The following is a 22,091-nucleotide window of genomic DNA, read 5'->3' on the forward strand; positions in this document are numbered from 1 at the left end:
GAGCCTCTCTGGACACAGTTAGCAGGGCTATGGTCAGGGCCGGTCTTAGCAAGTGCGGGGCCCTATGCAGACCAATTTGGTGGGGCCCCATCCTAGCCCCGCCCCCGCCCCACCCATTGATAAGATAATTCAATTTTTAGAAAAATTTTTATTTATGAAATTTCAAATAAAGAAAAATGAAGCTAAACTTGTACAGAAAAAATGATTGAAATAAGCACAATGCTATCATGAAACCCCCTCTCTCAAGAAATTATTCAGTTCAAGTCCAAAATTAGTAGTTCCAATTCTCATAACCCCGGGGGGGTCAGAGGTGCGGACACACAATCTCTCCACTGCAAAACACTATAGACAAACTTGTGCAAGTCCATCCTTGGCCCTCTCTGCCCTTCCCTCCTTCATCCTCATCCAGCAATTCTCCCCTCTCCCCTCCCCTCCATTTCCAGCCATCCCATCCAAGTCCATCCTTGGCCCTCTCTGCCCTTCCCTCCTCCATCCACATCCAGTAATTCTCCCCTCTCCCTTCCCCTCCATTTCCAGCAATTTCTCCTCTCCCTGGGCCCTGCCCTCCCATCTGTTCCTCTCTCCCCTGCCCCCCTCCATTCACCCATGTATCCAGCAATTCCCCTCTCTCTCTGAGCCCTGCCATCCCATCCATGTCCTTCTTTCCCCTGCCCCAACTGCCCGCCCTCTTCTCTCCCTCACGATCGATCCCTTTCCTTTTTTCCTTTTAAATTTACCTCCAGTCCGGCAGCGTCAATGAAAGCGCTCCCAGTAAAAGCACTTCTCTTCGCTGTGTCCCGCCTTCTTCTGACGTCATGATGTCAGAAGAAGGCGGGACACAGCGAAGAGAACCGCTTTTACTGGGAGCGCTTTCACTGACGCTGCCGGACTGGAGGTAAATTTAAAAGGAAAAAAGGAAAGGGATCGATCGTGGGGGGAGAGAAGAGGGCGGGCAGTTGGGACGAGCGACGGCGATCCCCGGGCGGCCGGAACTAGGTCAAGGCTGACTGAGGCGCGGGGCCCTATGCGGCCGCCTCGGTCGCCTCGGCCTAAGACCGCCCTGGCTATGGTTGGGCCTTAAACACTGAAGACATCAAGAATGGGTGTCCTTACCAGAGATGGTTTGATTGCACTGGGTACAGCGCTTGAAGCCACTGGAAACTTACATGAACAGAAAATCTTCCACAGCCAAATCAAAAGACGAGATGGTGCCTAAAAAAAAGGGGCAAGGGAAAAACCCAGCTGAAGTCAAGATCTAAATGTGGCCTAAGACACAAAAAAATAAAACTTAAAACTAGGAAAAAAGAAACTAAGAGTATGAAAAGAAAAGGGGGCTAAACCTGAAAACAGGCACATAAAAGAAGCTCTTCCAGACCAGGAGTGAAGAGAAACCACAGACGCAGTCTTCTCTTCACCGCAGTACAAAAACAACTGCGGTAACTGTGCTCTCACGTGGGCAGGAAGGCACCCACACATGCGCAGTGGAGCATGTCTCACACTTCACAACGCTCTGTTAATCTTGTCATAAGCTCCGGACCTGGCAACGTGGTGTTGCATTACCCAATTGTGAGAATTAATGGCCTGCTTGTCCTCGGAGAACTTGCGTATTTATCATTTACACACGATATGTACAGAAAATTAAGTCATTAACTAATAATGAGATGCAAAGCATACAAAATAGCTCATTATTCTGCAAAAATAAATAATACAGCTTGCAGTAAACCTCACATGCTGCATTATTCATGGAAAGATAATGCCATCTCTGAAGTGGATTTTTCTTCCTTTCTAATGAGTGGCCTATGCTCAGGGAGCAACTCTTTCATCAAGGATCCTTCCAAAACCTCCACGGATTTGCCCTGGTAGAGATTGGGAGGCAGGAGCAATCTTTGGAAGCTCCTGCTCGGTTGGTTCCCAGCATCAAGATATTACTTCAGCTTCCCCCACCCCCATATTTCATGAACTTCCAAGGTAGTTCTGCAAGACTACCATGAAGAGTCACTGGCACCATTTTGTATGACCGTGACAGCAAGGGCTACTGTCCCTTTATCAAGTTCATGAAGATACAGTGCAATGAATGTAATACGGAGAACAGCTCTTAAAAGAAAGTCATAGATGCAATGAGCTAGGTCAATAAAAAAGTATCAACTACAAATTGTTTGTTAACCCTTATTCTATACATGTTGTGTAATTGTATTTTACTTAGATCTGTCTGGATAAACAGGTAAAAAAATCAATAAGTGAATAAAAATGAATACATTCAAGAGGACTAATAGTATCCAAAATACTTTGCTCTCTTTTATATGAACAGGTCACTTGCAGTGGAGTAAGCACTGATAGATTATTTCTTTTAATACAGGTTTTAAAAAAGAAGATGAATATTCTTGAGAAGAAAATATCAACATCTATACCTAACCAGACTAGCAATGAAATTGCTATCGCTCAAGAGCCAGTCAGTGAGTTACAGAAACAAGTGAATGAATTTAACAAAGTAGTGGAGGAATACAAGCAAAATCTGGATATGGCTGAGCAACTGCAACAGATTATTGAAGAGGTGGTAATCAATGTCTAAACTTTAATCCACAGCTCCAATAAGAAACAATTTAAAACAATCACCCAATGGTTCACTCTTTATACTGATATTCTTCCATTAATTCAAAAGGCAGCATATTAGATGTTTGCACAAATTCATTCAATAATATCCTGATTATGTAAAGAGAAAGCATTTTTTCAAAATATTCAAAGAAAATTTAACTTCTTTTTAAAACATTTGCAGAATTAAGGGGTTTACTAAAGTGTGAATATGTGATAAAGCAAAGTTCTCTGAGGACAGGACATACATATTATTAAATATGGGCAAGGCCATCCAAATAATCCTGGCACATATATGCTCCCCAGCTTTCTTTCAGGAAGGGTGATACTGAGCATGTGGGCATCTTCTCACCAGCCGTCACTGGACCAGGGCAGTCTAATGCAAATGCTGACAGAATACAACTCCTAGGGGAGGTGGGCAGATATGTAAGAATATATGTCCTGCTTCCCTCAGAGAACACCAGCTGCAGGTAAGTGACTTTATGTTCTCCGAGGACAAGCAGGATATTATCTTCTGGATTCTATACAGGTTGCCCAAATTTTGGTGCAGATCCCAGATATACACACAAACTAATTTGTTAATAAGCCATTATGAATTATTGATGTTACTTAGCTCTAATTTGGACTTAGATCCGCCTATACACTATTCTATAATGCTGTATGCCCAAAGTGTCTCATGAAGAACCTAAAAGGGGTGAGGTCATAGGAGGCGCAAGGGCGGGTCAGGGGCATTCCAAAACTTTGGCACAATGTTACAGAATAGTGGACTTATGCTTCCAACTTGCACGCCAGGATTTATATCAGGTTTCAGCAGGCATAAGTCCTCACACCCAAGTTGGTTTGGGAATCCGCACTAAGCACTATTCTATATAAGGCACTCAGCCCAGAGTACCTTATATAGAATAGCGCTTAACACAGATTTTTCAGGTGCCTAACTCTGAGTGCCATTTATTGAACTGGCCCTATATTCTTACATGTGGGAATCTCTAGCTACCAGACTGCCCAAAAGAAAAAAGAAAAACAAAATAAAGCCTGCAACAAGATATATTGATTACTTGCTGTAAGCCACATTGAACTCAAGATTCCTTGGGATAATGTGGGATACAAATGTCACAAATAAAATAAAAAATAAACATGAATTTTTTTTTTGTTTCTTGCTAATAAATTGATATTGTCTTTCTGAATTCTGCACTATCGATTTACTTTTCTTATGGACTTTCTGGTATTTGCCTCACTTTTCTGTTGTCTAGTAGTTTGATAGTGGAGCATTTTACCTCTTTTTTCTTTTTTTGCCAGTAGAATCACTGGGTAGAGCCCTGTGTGGTAATACACAGTGAAGCCACTGGTGACACCCCCAAAATTAGTGCACTCTAGTCTGCTTAATGGAGAAGCTTGCATGTTTATATAATCTTCCTGTCCAAAAAGAGTAGGATTGTTGACACTGGGCTCAATATTCAAAAAAAAGCTGAGCACTAAAAGTTAAGCTCCTTAATGTGTGCTCTATTTTCAGCCAAATTTAGAAACATAAATTTTCAGCTGAAAATACATCTAATTTGGGAGCTTAAAAATTATGCTTTAGGCCTGTCATTCATTTGCCAAGATTTATGATCCTAGTGCTAAACATTAGTGCTAAGGTCCTAACTCTTTCTCCTTACCCTAAATCTTCCCCTATTGCCACCCATTTATTATGCTTGTAAACTTAGGAGTTTAGTAAAATTTTGAATACAAGGTTATGTATTCAGCCTTAGTAAATTTTCAGAGAGACCAATTTATAAGCATAAATCTCAAAGTCAGGAGCATAAATCCTTTGAATATCAGGCGCACTGAATTTTTGCAGATTGACTAATGTATAAACCTATCAGATAATCTATTTTATAAACATCTTGTAAATCCTTTTATTTATTGTAATATTTGATAGTCCACCATTCTATAATCTATAGCTTTGGTGGCTGAACCACACCTCCTGCACTCACCAGTATTAGCTACTAATGAGAAAAGTTCCATGTCGGCTTTTTTATACCTGCTCGATGGCACAAGTTTTAAAAAGGGCTTGTTTTGGCCAGGGCTTTATATGAGGGATTACGGGAGATATTCCCCTTAATTTCATATAGTTTATATTCACTTCTGTGGCCTCACTAATTGGCAGCACCTAAACATGTAGGTTTGTAAAATGGGGCAGCTACATATGAAAGTGTCAGCATTTGCACATGAAAGTTGTGAAATTACCACTTCTACATATACGTGCTGACACCTCCACTGGAAGCTACTAGGTCTGTGCCATTCATTTTTTCCAACATGTATTTTTGTAAAATGGAAGCTCCTGCTGCATGTAATGGCTAATACACATGCACTCCTGCATGTATTTAAGGCACGCTACGGGAACGTTAGGGTTTTTAATGTGCGTTAATGGTTGATGCGTATTAAACGCTAATGTGCCCATAGGAATGTATAGGCGCATTACTGTTTAATGCCCCTTAACTTTAAAGGCACGTTAAAAATGCTAATATGCCTTAATAAACATACCCTTAGAAAGGTTCTATGCAGTCCTTTTACTAAGCAGTGTTAGGTGCTAACGTGCACCTAATGCAGCAAAAAATAGATTACTGCAGGGCAGGCTAAGGTGTCCCAAGGTAACTGAAATCTGTGCCCAAACTAACTGCATGTTACAATATTTTTCTACATTTTTTTGAGGGTGCAGTCAGCGCATCTACATTACTGTGTACTAACTGGTTAGCACACAGATAATTCAGGAGCCCTTACCACCTACAAAATAGGTGGCAGTAATTTTAAAACAAATGACTGTGCGCTGATGACAACATTGGTGCATGGTGCAAGGCCATTAATGGAAAAAATAGAAGACAGCCATTTTTACAGCCATGGTAAAAATGTCCTTAGCATGCAAGAAAGACCCATGTAAGGGTACATTAAGGCTATATTTTACCACAGCTTAGTAAAAGGATCTATGTCAGCAGATCCTTTTCTAAACTACACTACCACTGGAATTGTGTACATCTCAACCTGGATGTCTCAATTCTGATCTCTATGTTCTATGGAAAATGGGGCTCCACATGTTTTCTATAAATCATAGGACTCAATTTTTAGAATGGTGACCAGAATAAATAAAATTCTGGCCAGAACATTTAACTTATTCCATATATTCAGTATCACTATTTGTACAGATAGCAGTATGGTGCCCTATACATCAGGCTTAAATATATGAATTACCCATTTAGCACTGCTAAATAGATCATTGTTTAAGTATCCTTATTTCATCCCAAACCTGGCACTTTCTTCTATGGATTAGATCAGGTCAAATATCTGACTGAATGGCACTATCGATACTATTCGTATAAAATTTGAAAATCTACACATACTGAAGTTATACATGCACCTTCTTTTGAATATTGAGCCAATACATAACTTCTTGGTTATCGCACTTAATTTTGACTGGTTACCATAGCTGTTTCCTCTAATTTCTAATGAAAGATCATGTCTCACAAGTCTTGCTTTCAGTGTCAGATTACAGAGGTGCCTCTGCTATGAGTCAGGCACATTCTTTTCATCCTTTCCTGTTTATTTTTAGAAATAAATGTTGTAATCTTCCAATGTAAATTTTAAAATGACTGGTACGTTTCCTTAATAGTGGCTGAGAGGTTTGTTCCAAACTATTTTGTAGCTGTTGAAAAATGCTAACATTCAGTCTTCATCTAATTCTCAGATTAAAAATTCAGGAAGAGGATGTGTAGAATTAAAGTTTATTTAGCCTTTAAGTACCAGAGGTAAAAAAGCATGAAAAGCTGAACTGTAATGTAGGTCCCTTCAGACATGCTTTATTAAAAGATCAATATCTGTTCTTGGGCTACAAAGTATAGGCAATTACAATTCAAAGTGGTGAATAGTCTATGTGTGGCTCCCCTGTAGTTTCATCTGGAGAAACTAGATACAAATCTTTGCTTGAGAGAATATGCCACAGAGGGGTCTTTTGATTTTATGTGGTGAGGCTGCAAGACAATACAGTAATTTGGGGGAGGGGCAGTGTGGGACCAGGTAAGGCAGTGGATGCAAAGGGATTGGGAAATTGAGCTGAAAGTCTTGTCTGTTGAGGATGGAGAGATTATTGCGACAGGGACAGGTAAAAAGGAGCTGGTGCAAAACTCTTTGCTGGTGATCAGCTAGCCGATGGGGAGATTATTGCGACAGGGACAGGTAAAAAGGAGCTGGTGCAGAACACTTTGCTGGTGATCAACTAGCCACAGCGAGACAGTGGAGAGCTGCTAAGAGCCCTTTAATGCAGGATTGGAGGAAAAATGGGGGGGGGGGGGATGAAATATGATAGGGCTTATGTGGTACCCACGGGGGGGGGGGGAGGGGAAATGCTCAAAAAAATTGGGGTTTGGGTAAAGAGAGAAGTTTTTAGCTAAGAGATGGAAGAAAAGGGGATGTTGGCGAACGGAGCACTTGAGGCAAGGTAGTAGGGGGATTGCTAAAGGGATGGCTGGGGACTATGGGAGGGAATGGGGCTTAATCTACCATGACACCAGTAGGGTGTGTGTGGGAAGGGAAGTATGGCAGTGAGGGGGAAAACGAAGAGGGGGAAGGGATGGGGGCCAGAAGAGCTAAAGCTAAACAGGGAGGGAGAGTCTAGTTTTTGGTACTGTTAAAGATGTTATAGTTAGATTAATACTTTTTTGTTCAGGAAGTTCAGATTCCATTGTTACTAAATTGTCGGTTTCCCTGATTGTCAATAAAAATGAGATTACAAAAAAAGATTCCTTTAATGCAAAATGAGAAAAACTATAAAAAAATTAAACCCTCAGTTTTCTAGCGAATGAAATGCTTGCTAAAAAAAAGACAAAAAATGGAAAAATTTAGGTTTACCTGTAATTTTCTTTCCTTTAGTCCCAAAGGACCAGTCCTAACTAATGGGTTATGCCCATCAACCAACAGATGGAGATAGAGAGCACTACCAAGTTGTGCATTATATTATTCTGTACAGCCATCTTCAGCTAGTATTCTCTAGTTAAGCATTTGGAAGTGTGGCTGTAATATACAGAAAGAAACTCTGCCTAAGATAATAATAGAATGAATAGAATAAAATAGCAAAGAAATGTGAATTGTGCCCTGGCACAACCAACCCAAACTATCTACAGATAAAAACACCATGCAAGGAAGGGTGGATTCTGGACTGATCCTTTGGGACTAAAGGAAAGAAAATTACCAGGTACGCCTTAATTTTTCCTTCCATTATGTCACCAAAGAATCAGTCCAGACTAATGGGATGTAGAAAGAAATCCTGAATTAGGGCGAGACCGAGAACACATTGTCTTCAAAAGACATCTCTGCTTAAGCCCCCAAATCCAGACCATAATGCTTAGAAAAGATGTGAGTAGAGGCCCATGGAGCCAATTGGTAGATTTCCTCCAAAGGCTTTAGCTATGGGTTTAAATGGGGCCTTCTGAAGGGCTCTTAAGACAAGATTCAAATTCCATTGAGAACAAACTTTTTGAAAACAGCTAATACTCATAGACAGGGAGCAAAAAGCTGTCGGTATCATTGAGGCCAAGGCACAAACAATTAACTTCACCAAAGAGCAACGTGTGATAACCACACAAACTGATCTGTTTTTTTTTTTTTTTTTTGGGGGGGGGGGGTTAATGAAAGGGAGCAGGAGAAGAAAGGGAAGGCTGAAACAGCACATGGTGAGAATGGGGGAGGGGGGACCTAGACCACCAGGTTTACACCCTAAGCCCTTTTTGAGCAACTCAACCCCCAAAACCTTAAACATTTCCAGAAGGATAAGAGCTCCCCACAGTAAATCACAGACTTATACAGGAACTGCTATCCACCTGCTGGAGATAGAGAATACTAACTGAAGCTGGCTGTACAGAACTGTATAAAGCACAACTCAGCAGTGCTCTCTATCTTCATCTGCTGGTCAATGAGCATAACCCATTAGCCTGGACTTGTCCTTTGGTGACATAATGGAAAAAGGAGTTTTGCTAGAAATTAGACCTTCTGTAAACACAGTACTTATGGAAGCATTAAGGACAAGCAGTATGGGGAACATTGCTTCTCTAAAGCCCTCTCACCAGTCATGCAACACCACAGACTGATTTTAATGGTTTACCAACCCCCCCCCCCCCCCCCCCCCCCCCAATACTTCCTCATACAACACTCAGGTTAATTGCTCTCTGAGAACCAGAAGGGATGGTTATCATGAAAGAAGACTGTTTATTAGGTTCTATTGCTTTAAATCAATCAGAAGCCCTAATATTCTTACCTTAGAGAAAATTATCAGACTTAGTAGAGTTACTAGAATTGAGTTTGTACAACGTTAGCACAGCCTGTTAGCCAGTCAGGATTACAATACAATATATGCAAGGCTGTAGTCTGTTTTGCCATCTATGATTACAATTACTATGTGATAAAATAAAGAAACATTTTTGAAATTGCAATGTTGTTCATCTGTGGAGTCTAATTTTATTTTTTCAAATGATTTGTCTTCTCTCATGTTTCAGTGCCAGTTTTGGTTTGAAGAAATAAGTGCCACAGTTGTTAGAGTGGGGAAATATTCTGCCGAATGCAAAACAAAGGAAACAATAGAGATTCTTTTCAAACAGTTCAATAAATTTGTTCAGCCTACAGTACCCCAACAAGAGGAAAGAATTCGGCAGATTACTACCCTGGCTAAACATGTATATGGTAAGAACCTTTTCAGATATAATGCAGTACAGCAAGTTTGATGTTAAGACTTTTTTTAGGCCTTGTGATGTCGTTAAGCAGCATGTATATCTACAGTGAATTCATTCACAGGACAATTATTTTAAAATATATCAAACTAGTAAAAAAGGCCTGTTTCTGACACAAATGAAACGGGCGCTAGCAAGGTTTTCCTGGGAGTGTGTATGTTTGAGAGAGTGTGTGTGAGTGACTGTGTGAGAGAGAGAGAGTGAATGTGCGAGTGTGTGTGTGTGACAGAGAGAGAGTGAGACTGGGTGCAAGTATGTCTGTGAGAGAGAGTGTGTGTGTGAGCATGAAAGTGTGTGCCAGGGCCCCCCCCCCCCCTCCCTCCCAGTTCCAGGGTCCCCCCTCCCTCCTGCCCTCTGAGTTCCAGGGTCGTCCCTCCCTCCCTCCCTCCGAGTTCCTGGGTTGTTTCATCTGGCATTGTTTTATTTCATCCAGTTATGACACAGAAATCTTTTCAAAGGCTGAGAATTCATTTTTGCAGGAGAACCTAATATAGCATATAGGTACCAGCCTAAGACCATCAGCAATTTAGTGCTATAACCAGTGATGCTATCTTAAGTGATACTGTATATGCTCAGACCTCTTTTAGCAATAATTTATAGTATGTCTCAGTTCTGATCTACTGCTCTGTTCATTCAATGCGTCTTATGCATATTAGCACGTAGTATTGCTTCCTGATTAGTTTCTGTATCATAGGAGAATTCACCATAAAATTGTTGAGCCTTTAGCAGTAATCACATCTAACATGCACTTTGGCTTCTATGGCCTGAAATAAAGACAATACCGTTCAGTGTGCAATTTTATTCATTGAAAATAGCATTTTAACCCTCAGCAAGCTTTTAGCATTAAATATGAATTTTATCCCCCCTGTGTACTAAGCCGTGCTAGCAGCTGTGGTGTTCTAATGCAGACACAGCCCATTCACTTTGAATGGACTGTGTTGCCATTGCCGCACGGCTTAGTAAACAGGGGGGGTATGTAGTTAATACTCAGGCAGTCCATGCATATAAAATGAATACTGAAGCATTATATTATTTATTTAATTTATTTTAAAAATATTTTATAATCTGCCCATCACAAATTTCTAGGCAGCTTACAACATACACACATAAGGCCAAATTCTATAAATGGCGCCTTAAAAATCAGCACCGAAGAATTACACGCTTAGCATAATTCTAAAATGCCTAAAGTTAGACGTAATTTATAAAATATGCTCATGTGCCATTCTTGCAACTATAATTTAGGCGCACCCATTTAGGCCACTGAAGACCAGGCCTAAATACCTGCACCTAACTTAGGCACAGATCGGGTGTATTCCATAATAGTGCACATAGTTTTTGGAACGCCCACAACCCGCCCATTCCATGCCCATGGCCATGCTTCCTTTTCAGCTGTGCACATTAGAATTTACGCGCACCATGTTATAGAATACACCTAGAAAGTTGTGTACGTAAGTTCTAACTAAAGCCAATTAATGCTAATTGGTTGTTAAGTACCAATTATTGGTGCTGACTAGCTTGTTAATCAATTAAGTTGTGCATGTAATTTGGCCGCATGGCCAAATCAGTGCACACAACTTAAGGCACCATATATAGAATTTGGGGGATAAAGTCCAACACAAAGATGTTCATCTCTCCCATACAAAGTATATAGTGATACTTAAAATAGATTTTAAGTTTTTACCAACAAATCATAAAATCCTTTTCTAACCCAATGTCATCTGGAAGGGAATTCCACATATAGGAACCAGCTACTGAAACACGTCTTCATTCTCCTACAAACAGAAGACATTGCCAAAAACTTCTGCTGACTAGAATGAAGAACTACTAAAGGGTCATAAGGAGTAATCAAAGATGATAATTCTGCTAAAGCTGTACCAAAGAAACTCTTATAAATCAATCAAAGCACTTTAAACTGAGAATGATGTTTTAAAGGAAGTCAGTGAAATTCCTACATTCTATGAGAAACATGATCTGTCTGACAAGTCAAAAAATAATCTAACTTCTGTATTTTGTGCCATCTGAATGTTTGTATCATTGTAAAAAGACGAAAGTACACTGAATTACAATAATCAAAAAATCAGAAAAGTAGTGCTTGATAACCAGGCAACAATATTCCCGACAACTATGGCAACTATAATAATTTTATTTTTGCTTTCATTTCTTAAAATTGAAGCAAGATATTTTTATTAATTAACATTTAACTTCCCTTCACAAAAAATGACTCAAAGCATGTACAAAAATAAGAGCTCATACAAAATTAAGCATAAAAAAATAATTAACATATAGGTCCTATTTGACAAAATATGGTAAAGTTTTGCAGTTACCTTGCAATAACTGTCAAAATTAAAACATAACTGCAAAACCACTGCGTTATGTTTTAGAAGCATTCCCAGCTGGGTTGCTGTGCAGTTACCATATCAAAACAGTAGCTTCTGCATGTTAACAGAATGGCAGGTAACACTCAATGCGGTTAGCACCTCCTTTGGTAGCATAAACCAGTAGCATAGTCAGACAGCTGATTTAGGGCGGGCCTGGCACAAAAGTGGGTGGGTCAAAAATTTCACTAAAGCAAAACTCAAACTTAATTCCCACCTCCACTCCCGTCCACCCTCAAGTAAATGAAATATATGTTCTAGTGGAGATCCCCAAGCCCCACCAGCTGAAGACCTCCTCCTCCCTACCAAATTAAGCTTACATCTTGGGCTGCCACCAACACTGTCCCTGAACCGCTGCCACTGCTGGTCGCCAGACTCAGTATATGCATGAAAACTGAGCATGCATGTAGTAGGGGAGGGGGGCCTGCAGCTGGCAGCAGCAGCTCGGGGACAGTGCTGGTGACCACCCAAGAGGTAAGCTCGATTTGGTGGGGAGGAGGTCTTCAGCGGGGTTTGGGGATCCCTGCCAGCCACACTAAGGGAGATGAAATTTTGGGTGGGACTGAGCCCTAACTGGGTGGGCCCAGACCCACCCATGGCTACACCACTGGTATTAACTGCTCTGCATTATCTGCCACATTAACAGTTACCGGTGACTACCCATTCAATGACTCACAATGCTAATTTCTGCACTAGCTGCTTAACGTGGGAAGTTGTACATGACAACAGTTAATGCATTGCTAACAGTTAATGAACTGTTAGCACACAGTAATTTCCATATTAAACATTTAACATAGCTTCATAAATAGGCCCCATAGTGACAGAATAAGACAAGGAACCAAACTGGCCAAAGACCTAGGTAAACAGCCAAGCCAAGAAAACCGCTCTCTAAGCAATATCTAACAGCTTGGCATTCCATAATGCAGGGACACACATTCTCAGTGCTCTCTTCTATATACAAACTAATCTTGCTTCTGCACACTAGAGATAAGAAGACTCTGCTGCAAAACCTAAGAGTGCATGCAATGGAGATGGTCAAAGTATACAGAACAAATAGTCCAAACAAAAAGCACAAAGGGCTCTCAAGAATGGGATAAGTACTCTTTTATTAAAGACCCGACACTAATAAGTTGTCTACCTACAAACTATAAACTGTTCACTGCAACAGATGCTAACAGAATATATGATCTAAAATCATGGTAATAGAGCAGAAGGGCATATGAAAATAAAGACCAGCTGTTGCTAAATGAAGCCATCATGACTAGTTCTACAAAAAGAAGAAATCTCAGAGGTGTGATAGCATGAGAGGGGTAGTGTGTGGATCCTCCACATACACAATCAAGCCTCAGTGTAAAAGTAAAGCAAACTTCTTTAATGGCATTCTCCAAACACATATACACAGAAGCTTGTTCTCATCACTGGTCTGGAAACTCAGGATTAAGCATAAATCATCTTATAGTTCAATTCCAACCATCAAAAGGGACTGGTTCCAACCAGAATACAAAAAGTCACAGTGTGCACAGAATTTTCAGCTTGGTATTCAATACTAAAACAAGAAAAGGCCCGATTCCTATTAGGCTACAAAAGTCACAATGTTGCAATGAGAACTTTTCCTATTTTGGCCAGCCTTCTGATCATTCCCACGTTAGCTACAAGGCATACCTTGGAGGGCTGTTCCTTTTTACTATGAGCCTCTTTAGCTTGTCTCTGTTCCAGGGGCGTAGCTACGTAAGGCCACGGGGGCCTGGGCCCCCGTAGATTTGGTCCTGGAACCCCCTTGCCAACGACCCTCTCGACCCCCCCCCCCCACCTCCAACCCTCCCCCGCCATCTCCGCATAACAAATGACCTTCCTCAATTCTAAAAATTTTCACTGATAACCAAACTCTCTAAACCCTATTAAGTAATTTAGGATTAAGGTTTCTAGACAGACCACAGAAGTAGCCCTGATCACTCCTACATAACTTTAAAAGGCAAGGGGATATCCTCAGTGAATATCAGACAAATTTCCAAAACTGGATCTCTGCAGGCTTTTTTTTATCTCATGAGTATTCACTGGTGATATCATGAAACCCCATTTCACTAAAAGATCACCTTGGTAGACTTGGGAAATCCTAACCTAGGTGGTAGTCAGTGGCATCTTAAGACAGTTTAAGTTATTTTTTAACCACCCATATAAATACACTAAACAGTAATAATCATACAAAGCATATTTGTGTATATGATTTAAAGTGGAAGTGAGCGAGTTCTACAGTCTGTTGATCCATTATATCGTTACTTGTCTATAGGTCCTGATGAAGGGATTAAGTATATTGAGAAACCAATAGCAAAACACAAAGAAGTTCTTCATTCTATTAATGAATTAATCCGTTCCTTAAAAGAGCTGGAAGAGAAGCTGGAGGTAATGTCAGCTATTTTTTGATTAAAAAGTCTACTCCACTATGGGAATTACAAGTGATAAAATGGATCTGCTTACCTGTAATAGGTGATCTCTGACAACAGCAGGATACTTGTCTTCACAAGCCGGTGATGCCATTCAGCAGAGCTCAGGTCAGACAAATATAAACTAAGATTTCAGAATTTTCTAGAGTGGTGTACCAGTCGTGTGCAACACTTCCAGCGTCGAATTCCTTGTGGAGGCCACCTGAATTTTGTATAAAAGCTTATATTAAGATAAGCCAATTCCTAGAGAAGGTGGATGGGTTTTATGAGGAACGATATACTGCTGTCCTCAGAGAATATCTACTACAGGTAAGGAACCTTACTTTCTCTAGACACAAGCAATATACGCGTCCTCACAAGTGGGAATCCTTAGCAACAGCTTGCCTTTTAACATAAAAAAGGAAAAACAGAATATCAACAGCCAAAGAAAAAATGTTTTTATTGGCAACAAGCCTTTTCTGCATTATTTTTATGTTTTTTATTAAGGCAACCTTGAATTAATAAGAATGGACCTGGGGAAGTGGAGGTGGGGGATTAAAGTTGGATTCTAGGTGGACCACTAGGATCTGATATTGCAGGGAGGTAATTTTATAAAGCTTTTTTTTTTCCATGTGTAAAGCCTATTTTACCGGCAGAAAGGGGCTTTTATTTAAAAAAAAAAAAACTGTAATTGCATAAGCAGGTAAAAAATATGTGCATGGAACTCATGCATCTACATCCACGAGACCTGCATGTAAGCAATCCTAAACATATAGTTTGGGCATAAGTGAGCCTGGCTGCTAGGGTTACCCCACATGTGAGAACAAGCAGCCTGCTTGTCCTCTGAGAAAGCAAAGATACTTACCTGTAGCAGGTATTCTCCGAGGACAGCAGGCTGTTTGTTCCCACATGTGGGTCGACGTCCAGGTCGGCCCAGGAAACGGCAAATTTTTCCCCAGCAAAAAATAAAAAGTTTTGCCAGAGTCTTCTGGTGCATGAGCAGCGCGCACTGCGCCTGCGAGGACGACTTCCCGTCCGTCACGCGAGCGTGTCACCTCAGTTAAATCAAAAAGCAAACAAATAAACTAACAACTCCAAAGGGGAGGTGGACGGGTTTGTGAGAACAATCAGCCTGCTGTCCTCGGAGAATACCTGCTACAGGTAAGTATCTTTGCTTTCTCAGAGGACAAGCAGGCTGCTTGTTCTCACATGTGGGGTAACCCTAGCAGCCAGGCTCACTTAAAACAATGAACATTGGTCAACTGGGCCTCGCAACAGCGAGGACATAACATAGATTGACCTGACATCATAAACAACTAACAGAGTGCAGCCTGGAACAGAACAAAAAATAGGTCTAGGAGGTTGGAGTTGGATTCTAAACCCTGAACAGATTCTGCAGCACTGACTGCCCAAACCGACTGTCGCGTCGGTTATCCTGCTGAAAGCAGTAGTGAGATGTGAATGTGTGGACTGATGACCACGTTGCAGCCTTGCAAATCTCTTCAATGGAGGCTGACTTTAAGTGCGCCACTGATGCAGCCATGGTTCTAACATCATGAGCCATGACATGGCCCAGTCAGCTCAGCTTGGGCATAAGTGCAGGAAATGCAATCTGCTAGCCAATTGGAAACTGTGCGTTTTCTGATGGCAACTCCCCTCCTGTTGGGATCGAAAGAAACAAACAACTGGGCGGACTGTCTGAAGGGCTTTGTCCGCTCCACGTAAAAGGCCAATGCTCTCTTGCAGTCCAAGTTATGCAAACTGCTTTCGCCAGGGCGGGTATGAGGACAGGGAAAGAATGTTGGCAAGACAATTGACTGGTTCAGATGGAACTCCAACACCACCTTCAGCAGCAACTGAGGGTGCGTGCAGAGGACTACTCTGTTGTGATGGAACTTGATATAAGGTGCATGCACTACCAAGGCCTGAAGCTCACTGACCCTAAGAGATGAAGTAACAGCCACCAAGAAAACGACCTTCTAGGTCAAGTACTTCAGATGGCAGGAATTCAGTGGCTCAAAAGGAGCTTTCATCAGCTGGGTGAGAACGACGTTGAGATCCCATGACACTGGTGGAGGATCGACCGGGGGCTTTGACAAAAGCAAACCTCTCATGAAGCGAACAACTAAAGGCTGTCCAGAGATAGACTTACCCTCTACACGGAAATGATAAGCACTAATCGCACTAAGGTGAACTCTTACAGAGTTGGTCTTGAGACAAGTGCAGAAGGTATTCAAGCAGGGTCTGTGTAGGACAAGAAAGAGGATCTAGGGCCTTGCTGTCACACCAGACGGCAAACCTCCTCCATTTGAAAGAGTAACACCTCTTTCTGGAATCTTTCCTGGAAGCAAGCAAGACTCGGGAGACACCCTCTGAAAGACCCAAGGAGGTGAATTCTAAGCTCTGAACATCCAGGCCGTGAGAGCCAGAGACTGGAGGTTGGGATGTAGAAGCGACCCCTCGTTCTGGGTGATGAGGGTTGGAAAACACTCCAATCTCCACTGTTCCTTGGAGGACAACTCCAAAAGAAGAGGGAACCAAATCTGACGCGGCCAGAAGGGTGTAATCAGAATCATGGTTCTGCAGTCTTGCTTGAGTTTCAGCAAAGTCTCCTCTACTAGAGGTATGGGAGGATATGCATACAGGATGCCTGTTCCCCAATGCAGGAGAAAGGCATCTGATGCTTGTCTGTCGTGGGCCTGAAGCCTGGAACAGAACTGAGGGACCTTGTGATTGATCTGAGTGGCAAAAAGATACACCAAAGGGGTGCCCCACGCTCGGAAGATCCTGCGGGCCACACCCATGTCGAGTGACCACTCGTGAGGTTGCATTATCCTGCTCAGCCTGTCGGCCAGACTGTTGTTTATGCCTGCCAGATAAGTGGCTTGCAGAAACATGACGTGATAGCGCACCCAAAGCCACATCTGGACAGCTTCCTGACACAGAGGGTGAGATCCGGCGCCCCCCTGCTTGTTGGTGTAATACATGGCAACCTGATTGTCTGTCTCATTCAATATGATTTGGTTGGACAGCCAGTCTCTGAAAGCCTTTAGAGCGTTCCAGATCGCTCGCAATTCCAGGAGATTGATCTGAAGACCTTTTTCCTGAAAGGTCCAGGCTCCTTGAGTGTGAAGCCCATCTACATGGGCTCCCCACCCCAGGAGGGATGCATCCATTGTCAGCACTTTTTGTGGCTGAGGAATTTGGAATGGACATCCTAAGGTCAAACTGGATCAAATCGTCCACCACTGCAGAGAATTCCGGAAGTCGGTGGACAGTTGGATTATATCCTCTAGGCTCCCTGCAGCTTGATACCACTGGGAAGTTAGGTCCATTGAGCTGATCTCATGTGTAGGCGTGCCACGGGAGTCACATCAACTGTGGAGGCCATGTGCCTCAGAAGTGTCAACATCTGCCGAGCCGTGATCTGTTGAGACGTTCAAACTATGGACACCAGGGACAGGAGGTTGGCTGCCCTAGCCTCGGGAAGATAAGCTTCAGCTGTCTTTGTGTTCAACAGAGCTCCAATGAATTCCAACTTTTGAACTGGGGTGAGATGGGACTTGGAGTAATTGATCACGAACCCTAGTAGTTCTAGCACCTGACTGTAGAGTGCCCGCCTCCGAGGTGCTCTTCACCAGCCAATCGTCAAGATAAGGGAACACATGCACTCCCAGTCTGCGTAGCGATGCTGCGACTACCGCTAGGCACTTTGTGAACACTCTGGGTGCAAACGCCAGACCAAAGGGCAGTACACAGTACTGAAAGTGCTGTGTTCCCGCCGAAATAGAAGATACTTCTTGTGAGCTGGGAGTATCGAAATATGTGTGTAAGCATCGTTTTAAGTCCAGAGAGCATAGCCAATCGTTTCCTTGAATAATGGGAAGAAGGGTGTCCAGGGAAACCATCCTGAACTTTTCTTGGAGAAGAAATTTGTTCAGGCCCTCAGGTCTAGGATGAGATGCATCCCCCGTCTTTTTCTGCACAAGGAAGTAACTGGAATAGAATCCCAGCCCTTCTTCCCCTGGTGGAATGGGTTCAATCGCTTGGGCCTTCAGAAGGGCGGAGAGTTCCTCTGCAAGTACCTGTTTGTGCTGGGAACTGAAAGAATAAGCTCCCGATGGACAATTTGGAGGTTTGGATTCCAGATTGAGGGTGTATCCTGACCGGACTATTTGAAGGACCCACCGGTCGGAGGTTATGAGAGGCCACCTTTGGTGAAAAACTATCAACCTCCCCCCACCCAGTAAGTCATCCGGTGTGGACACTTTTACAGAGGCTATGCTTAACTGGAGACAGTCAAAAGCCCGTTCCCTGCTTTTGCTGGGAAGCAGCACGGGCCTTAGACGCACGCTGTTGACGAGAATGAGTGCACTGGGGCTGAGCCTGGGAAGGCTGTCGAGAAGCAGGAGTATACCTATGCCTAGGATAGGAATAGGGAGCACTCCTCTTCCCCCCCCCCCCCAAAAAAAATATCTCCTTGATGAGGAGGCTGTAGCAGAAGACGCCTGGTGGGAGAGAGAATCCATAGCATCATTATGCTTCTTGATCTGATCAACAACATCCTCTACTTTTTCACCAAAAAGGTTGTCACCCCCAGCAAGGAACATCCGCCATTCGCTGCTGGACCGAATGATCCAGGTCAAAGACACGTAGCCATGAGAGTCCACGCATCACTATACCTTGAGCAGCGATCCTGGATGCTACATCAAAAGTGTTGAACGTACCCCTGGCCAGGAATTTGACACGCCTTCTGCTGCCTGACCACCTGGCGAAAAGGCTCGGCTTGCTCCGGAGGGAGTGCATCAACCAAGCTAGACAGTTGCCTTATCGAGTCCTGCAAGTGAACGCTCGTGAAGAGCTGGAATGATTGGATCTTGGCAGTGAGCATAGCGGCTTGATATGTCTTCCTCCCAAAAGAAACAAGAGTCCTAGCTTCTCTGCCTGGGGGCGCCGAAGCATAGTCTTTAGTACTCCTGGCTCTCTTGAGGGCAGAATCCACCACCATAGAATTGTGGGGTAACTGAGACCTCATCAATCCAGATTCACCATGGATCTGACACTGGAATTCAGCTTTCTTCGGGACCATGGAGCCAGACAGAGGGGCCGACCAGTTTCGCATAAGGACTTCCTTCAGTACCTTATGCAGAGGGATTGTCACAGCCTCTTTAGGTGGAGAAGAATAGTCCAGGACTTCTAGAATCTCAGTCCTGGGCTCATCCTCAACCTCCACAGGGAAGGGAATAGCCGTAGCCATTTCCCGGACAAAAGAGGAAAAGGAAAGACTCTCTGGTGGAGATAGTCTCCTCTCTGGTGGAGGGGAAGGTTCAGAGGGAATCCCATAGGACTCATCAGAACAAAAGTATCTGGATCTTCCTCTGACTCCCACGAACGCTCCTGCTCAGTATCGGATAAGACCTCCGTTAAGGTACTCTGACACTGAACCTGCCCCAACACCGAGGAATGATGTCCTCGATGGTGATGTTGAGAGGCCGACGCCCGGTCTGACTGCGGCGAAGCTCCATCCACTGATGAAGGGAAGTCGACCTGGGTGGCAGCCGACGCTGATGCTGCAGGCGGCACCACAGTTGGGGACCTCACCGCAGGAGAAGGGCCAGACACCACTGCAGCAGACGGTACAGAAGGCGCAAGCACCCCCGACACCGAAGCTGACTAGTGTAGCAGTCCCTCCAGAAGTCCTGAAAACAAGGCCCGGATGCCCTCGTCGAAAGCCGCACTTGGAGAAGGCTGCGGGGTCGATGGAACAGGTGGTGTCAGAATCTGTGGAGGCTCGGGAGCAGGTACTGGGCTGCTAGCAGACCGATGCATCGGCACCTCTTGTATTGAGGAGGAGCGATCCTCTCGGCACTGGCGCTTCTCGGGAGCCAACTCTCTCAATGCCCCGGAGATCCCAGTACCGTGTGTCGAAGGAGAACGATGACAGTGCTTCTTCACCTTCACTCGACGCCCGTCATCGAGACTCCTCGGTATCGACGAGAAGGACGTGGAATCCTCACGTCTCCTCGGGGCCGGGTCCGATGAAGGTCGGTCCCGGGGGGCCTGCATAACAGGAGGCTTCAAGGCAGGTGGAGACCCACTCGACGCCTCACTGCTCCCAGCGCGAGTTGGTCTCTCGGCAGCCATTACCTCTCTTCCCGACATCGATACTCCTTTTCGATGTTGATGCCGACGGCCTCAGTACCGATGTCGAAGGACCAGACCGAGCACCAAAAAGCTTTTCTCGCTGGGCTTCTCAAGACACTTGGGTCTGTTTCTTCATACGAAGACACAGGCTACAAGCGGTTGGGCTATGGTTGGGCCCAAGGCACTGGATACACCAGGCGTGGGTATTGGTACCTGAGATGGTCCGGTTGCACCGAGTACAACGTTTGAAGCCGCTGGGTGTCTTCGATGACATGGAAGGAAAAACGGCTTCGGCGAAATCAAACGATGCGATTGTGCCAAAAAAGGGAAGGCACAAAAAGGGAGAAAACTGACCACGCGGCCAAAAGGCCGGCTGAGTCGAAAAGAAAGTAAACTTAAAAACTGGGAAAAAAAAATACTAAAAAAAACTACGGGTAGTTGTTTTTTTTTTTTTTTAAGAAAATGACTAATAAACAGTAGAAATAGAAAAAATAGTCGTTAGAATCTCGTTCCTGGGCCAAAAATGAGGAGAGCAGGAAAATCCTGTCACTTCGTCACGGACAAAAAAAAGAACTGAGGGGACCGCTCACGTGATGGGCAGGAAGTCATCTGCTTGCGCACCAGAAGACTCTGGCAAAACTTTTTATTTTTGGTAGGGAAAAATTTGCCGTTTCCTGAACCGACGCGGTCGTCGACCCACATGTGAGAACAAGCAGCCTGCTTGTCCTCAGAGAATGATATGATACAGACATTCAAATCCTTTTCCAGAGGAGGGAAAGTGGTAGAACTAGAGGACATAAATTTAGAATGCAGGGGGGCCGACTCAGGAATAACGTCAGGGAATACTTTTTCACTAAGAGGATGGAAGATGCTTTGGGCAGAGCAGTCACAGATCTGCACATGTACACATTTTACAAAATACATATGTAGACATGTAGCATACATGTGCATATTTAAAACTTCTTTAGAACATGTGTAAGTTTGACACCTCCTACGCTGAAATCTTCTGCTCAGTGTGCGGCAGCGGCAGCCAAAAAAGCAAACAGGATGCTAGGAATTAATAGGAAAAGGATGGTGAGTAAGACCGAAAATACTATAATGCCTTTGTATCGCTCCATGGTGCATTTGCACCTTGAGTACTGCGTTCAGTTCTGGTCAACGCATCTCAAAAAAGATATAGCGGATTCAGAAAAGGTTCAAAGAAGAGCGACCAAAATGATAAAGGGGATGGAACTCCTCTCATATGAGGAAAGGCTAAAGATGTTAGGGCTCTTCAGCTTGGAAAAGAGACGGATGAGGGGAGATATGATTGAGATCTACAAAATCCTGAGTGGTGAACAAAGACTAGGGAACACTCGAAGAAGTTACATGGAAATACTTTTAAAACAAATAGGAGGAAATATTTTTTCATTCAACGAATAGTTAAGCTCTGGAACTCTTTGCCGGAAGATGTGGTAACGGTGGTTATGGTATCTGGTTTTTAAAAAGGTTTGGACAGATTCATGGAGGAAAAGTCCATGAGACAGACATGGGAAGCAACTGCTTGCCCTGGGATTTGTACTATGGAGTGTTCCCACGATTTGGGTTTCTACCAGGTACTTGTGACCTGGCTTGGCCACTGTTTGGAAAACAGGATGCAGGGCTAGATCAACCATTGGTCTGACCCAGTATGGCTACTCTTATGTTAGTCTAGTGCTGGGCAGACTTCTACGGTCTGTGCCCTGAAATTGGCAAAGAATCCAAATCAAGTATGCGCATTCAACATGTAATTAAACTCTGGAATTCGTTGCCAGAGAATGTGGTAAAGGCTTAGC

At 43.4% G+C, this 22,091-nt stretch overlaps 1 protein-coding gene across 1 annotated transcript in view; it reads left to right on the forward strand.

Annotated features, from left to right (window-relative positions):
* The window catches only part of CCDC141 (coiled-coil domain containing 141), a 237,817-nt gene that overhangs the window by 204,768 nt on the left and 10,958 nt on the right, over positions 1–22,091 (forward strand). The window contains exons 20-22 of the mRNA XM_030210847.1: positions 2,357–2,551; positions 9,108–9,291; positions 14,001–14,113. Coding sequence (XP_030066707.1) covers positions 2,357–2,551; positions 9,108–9,291; positions 14,001–14,113 — 492 coding nt within the window. The remainder of the gene's footprint in view (positions 1–2,356; positions 2,552–9,107; positions 9,292–14,000; positions 14,114–22,091) is intronic.

This window comes from Microcaecilia unicolor, chromosome 7 (assembly GCF_901765095.1).
Source record: "Microcaecilia unicolor chromosome 7, aMicUni1.1, whole genome shotgun sequence".
In the NCBI taxonomy this organism is placed as follows: Eukaryota; Metazoa; Chordata; class Amphibia; order Gymnophiona; family Siphonopidae; genus Microcaecilia; species Microcaecilia unicolor.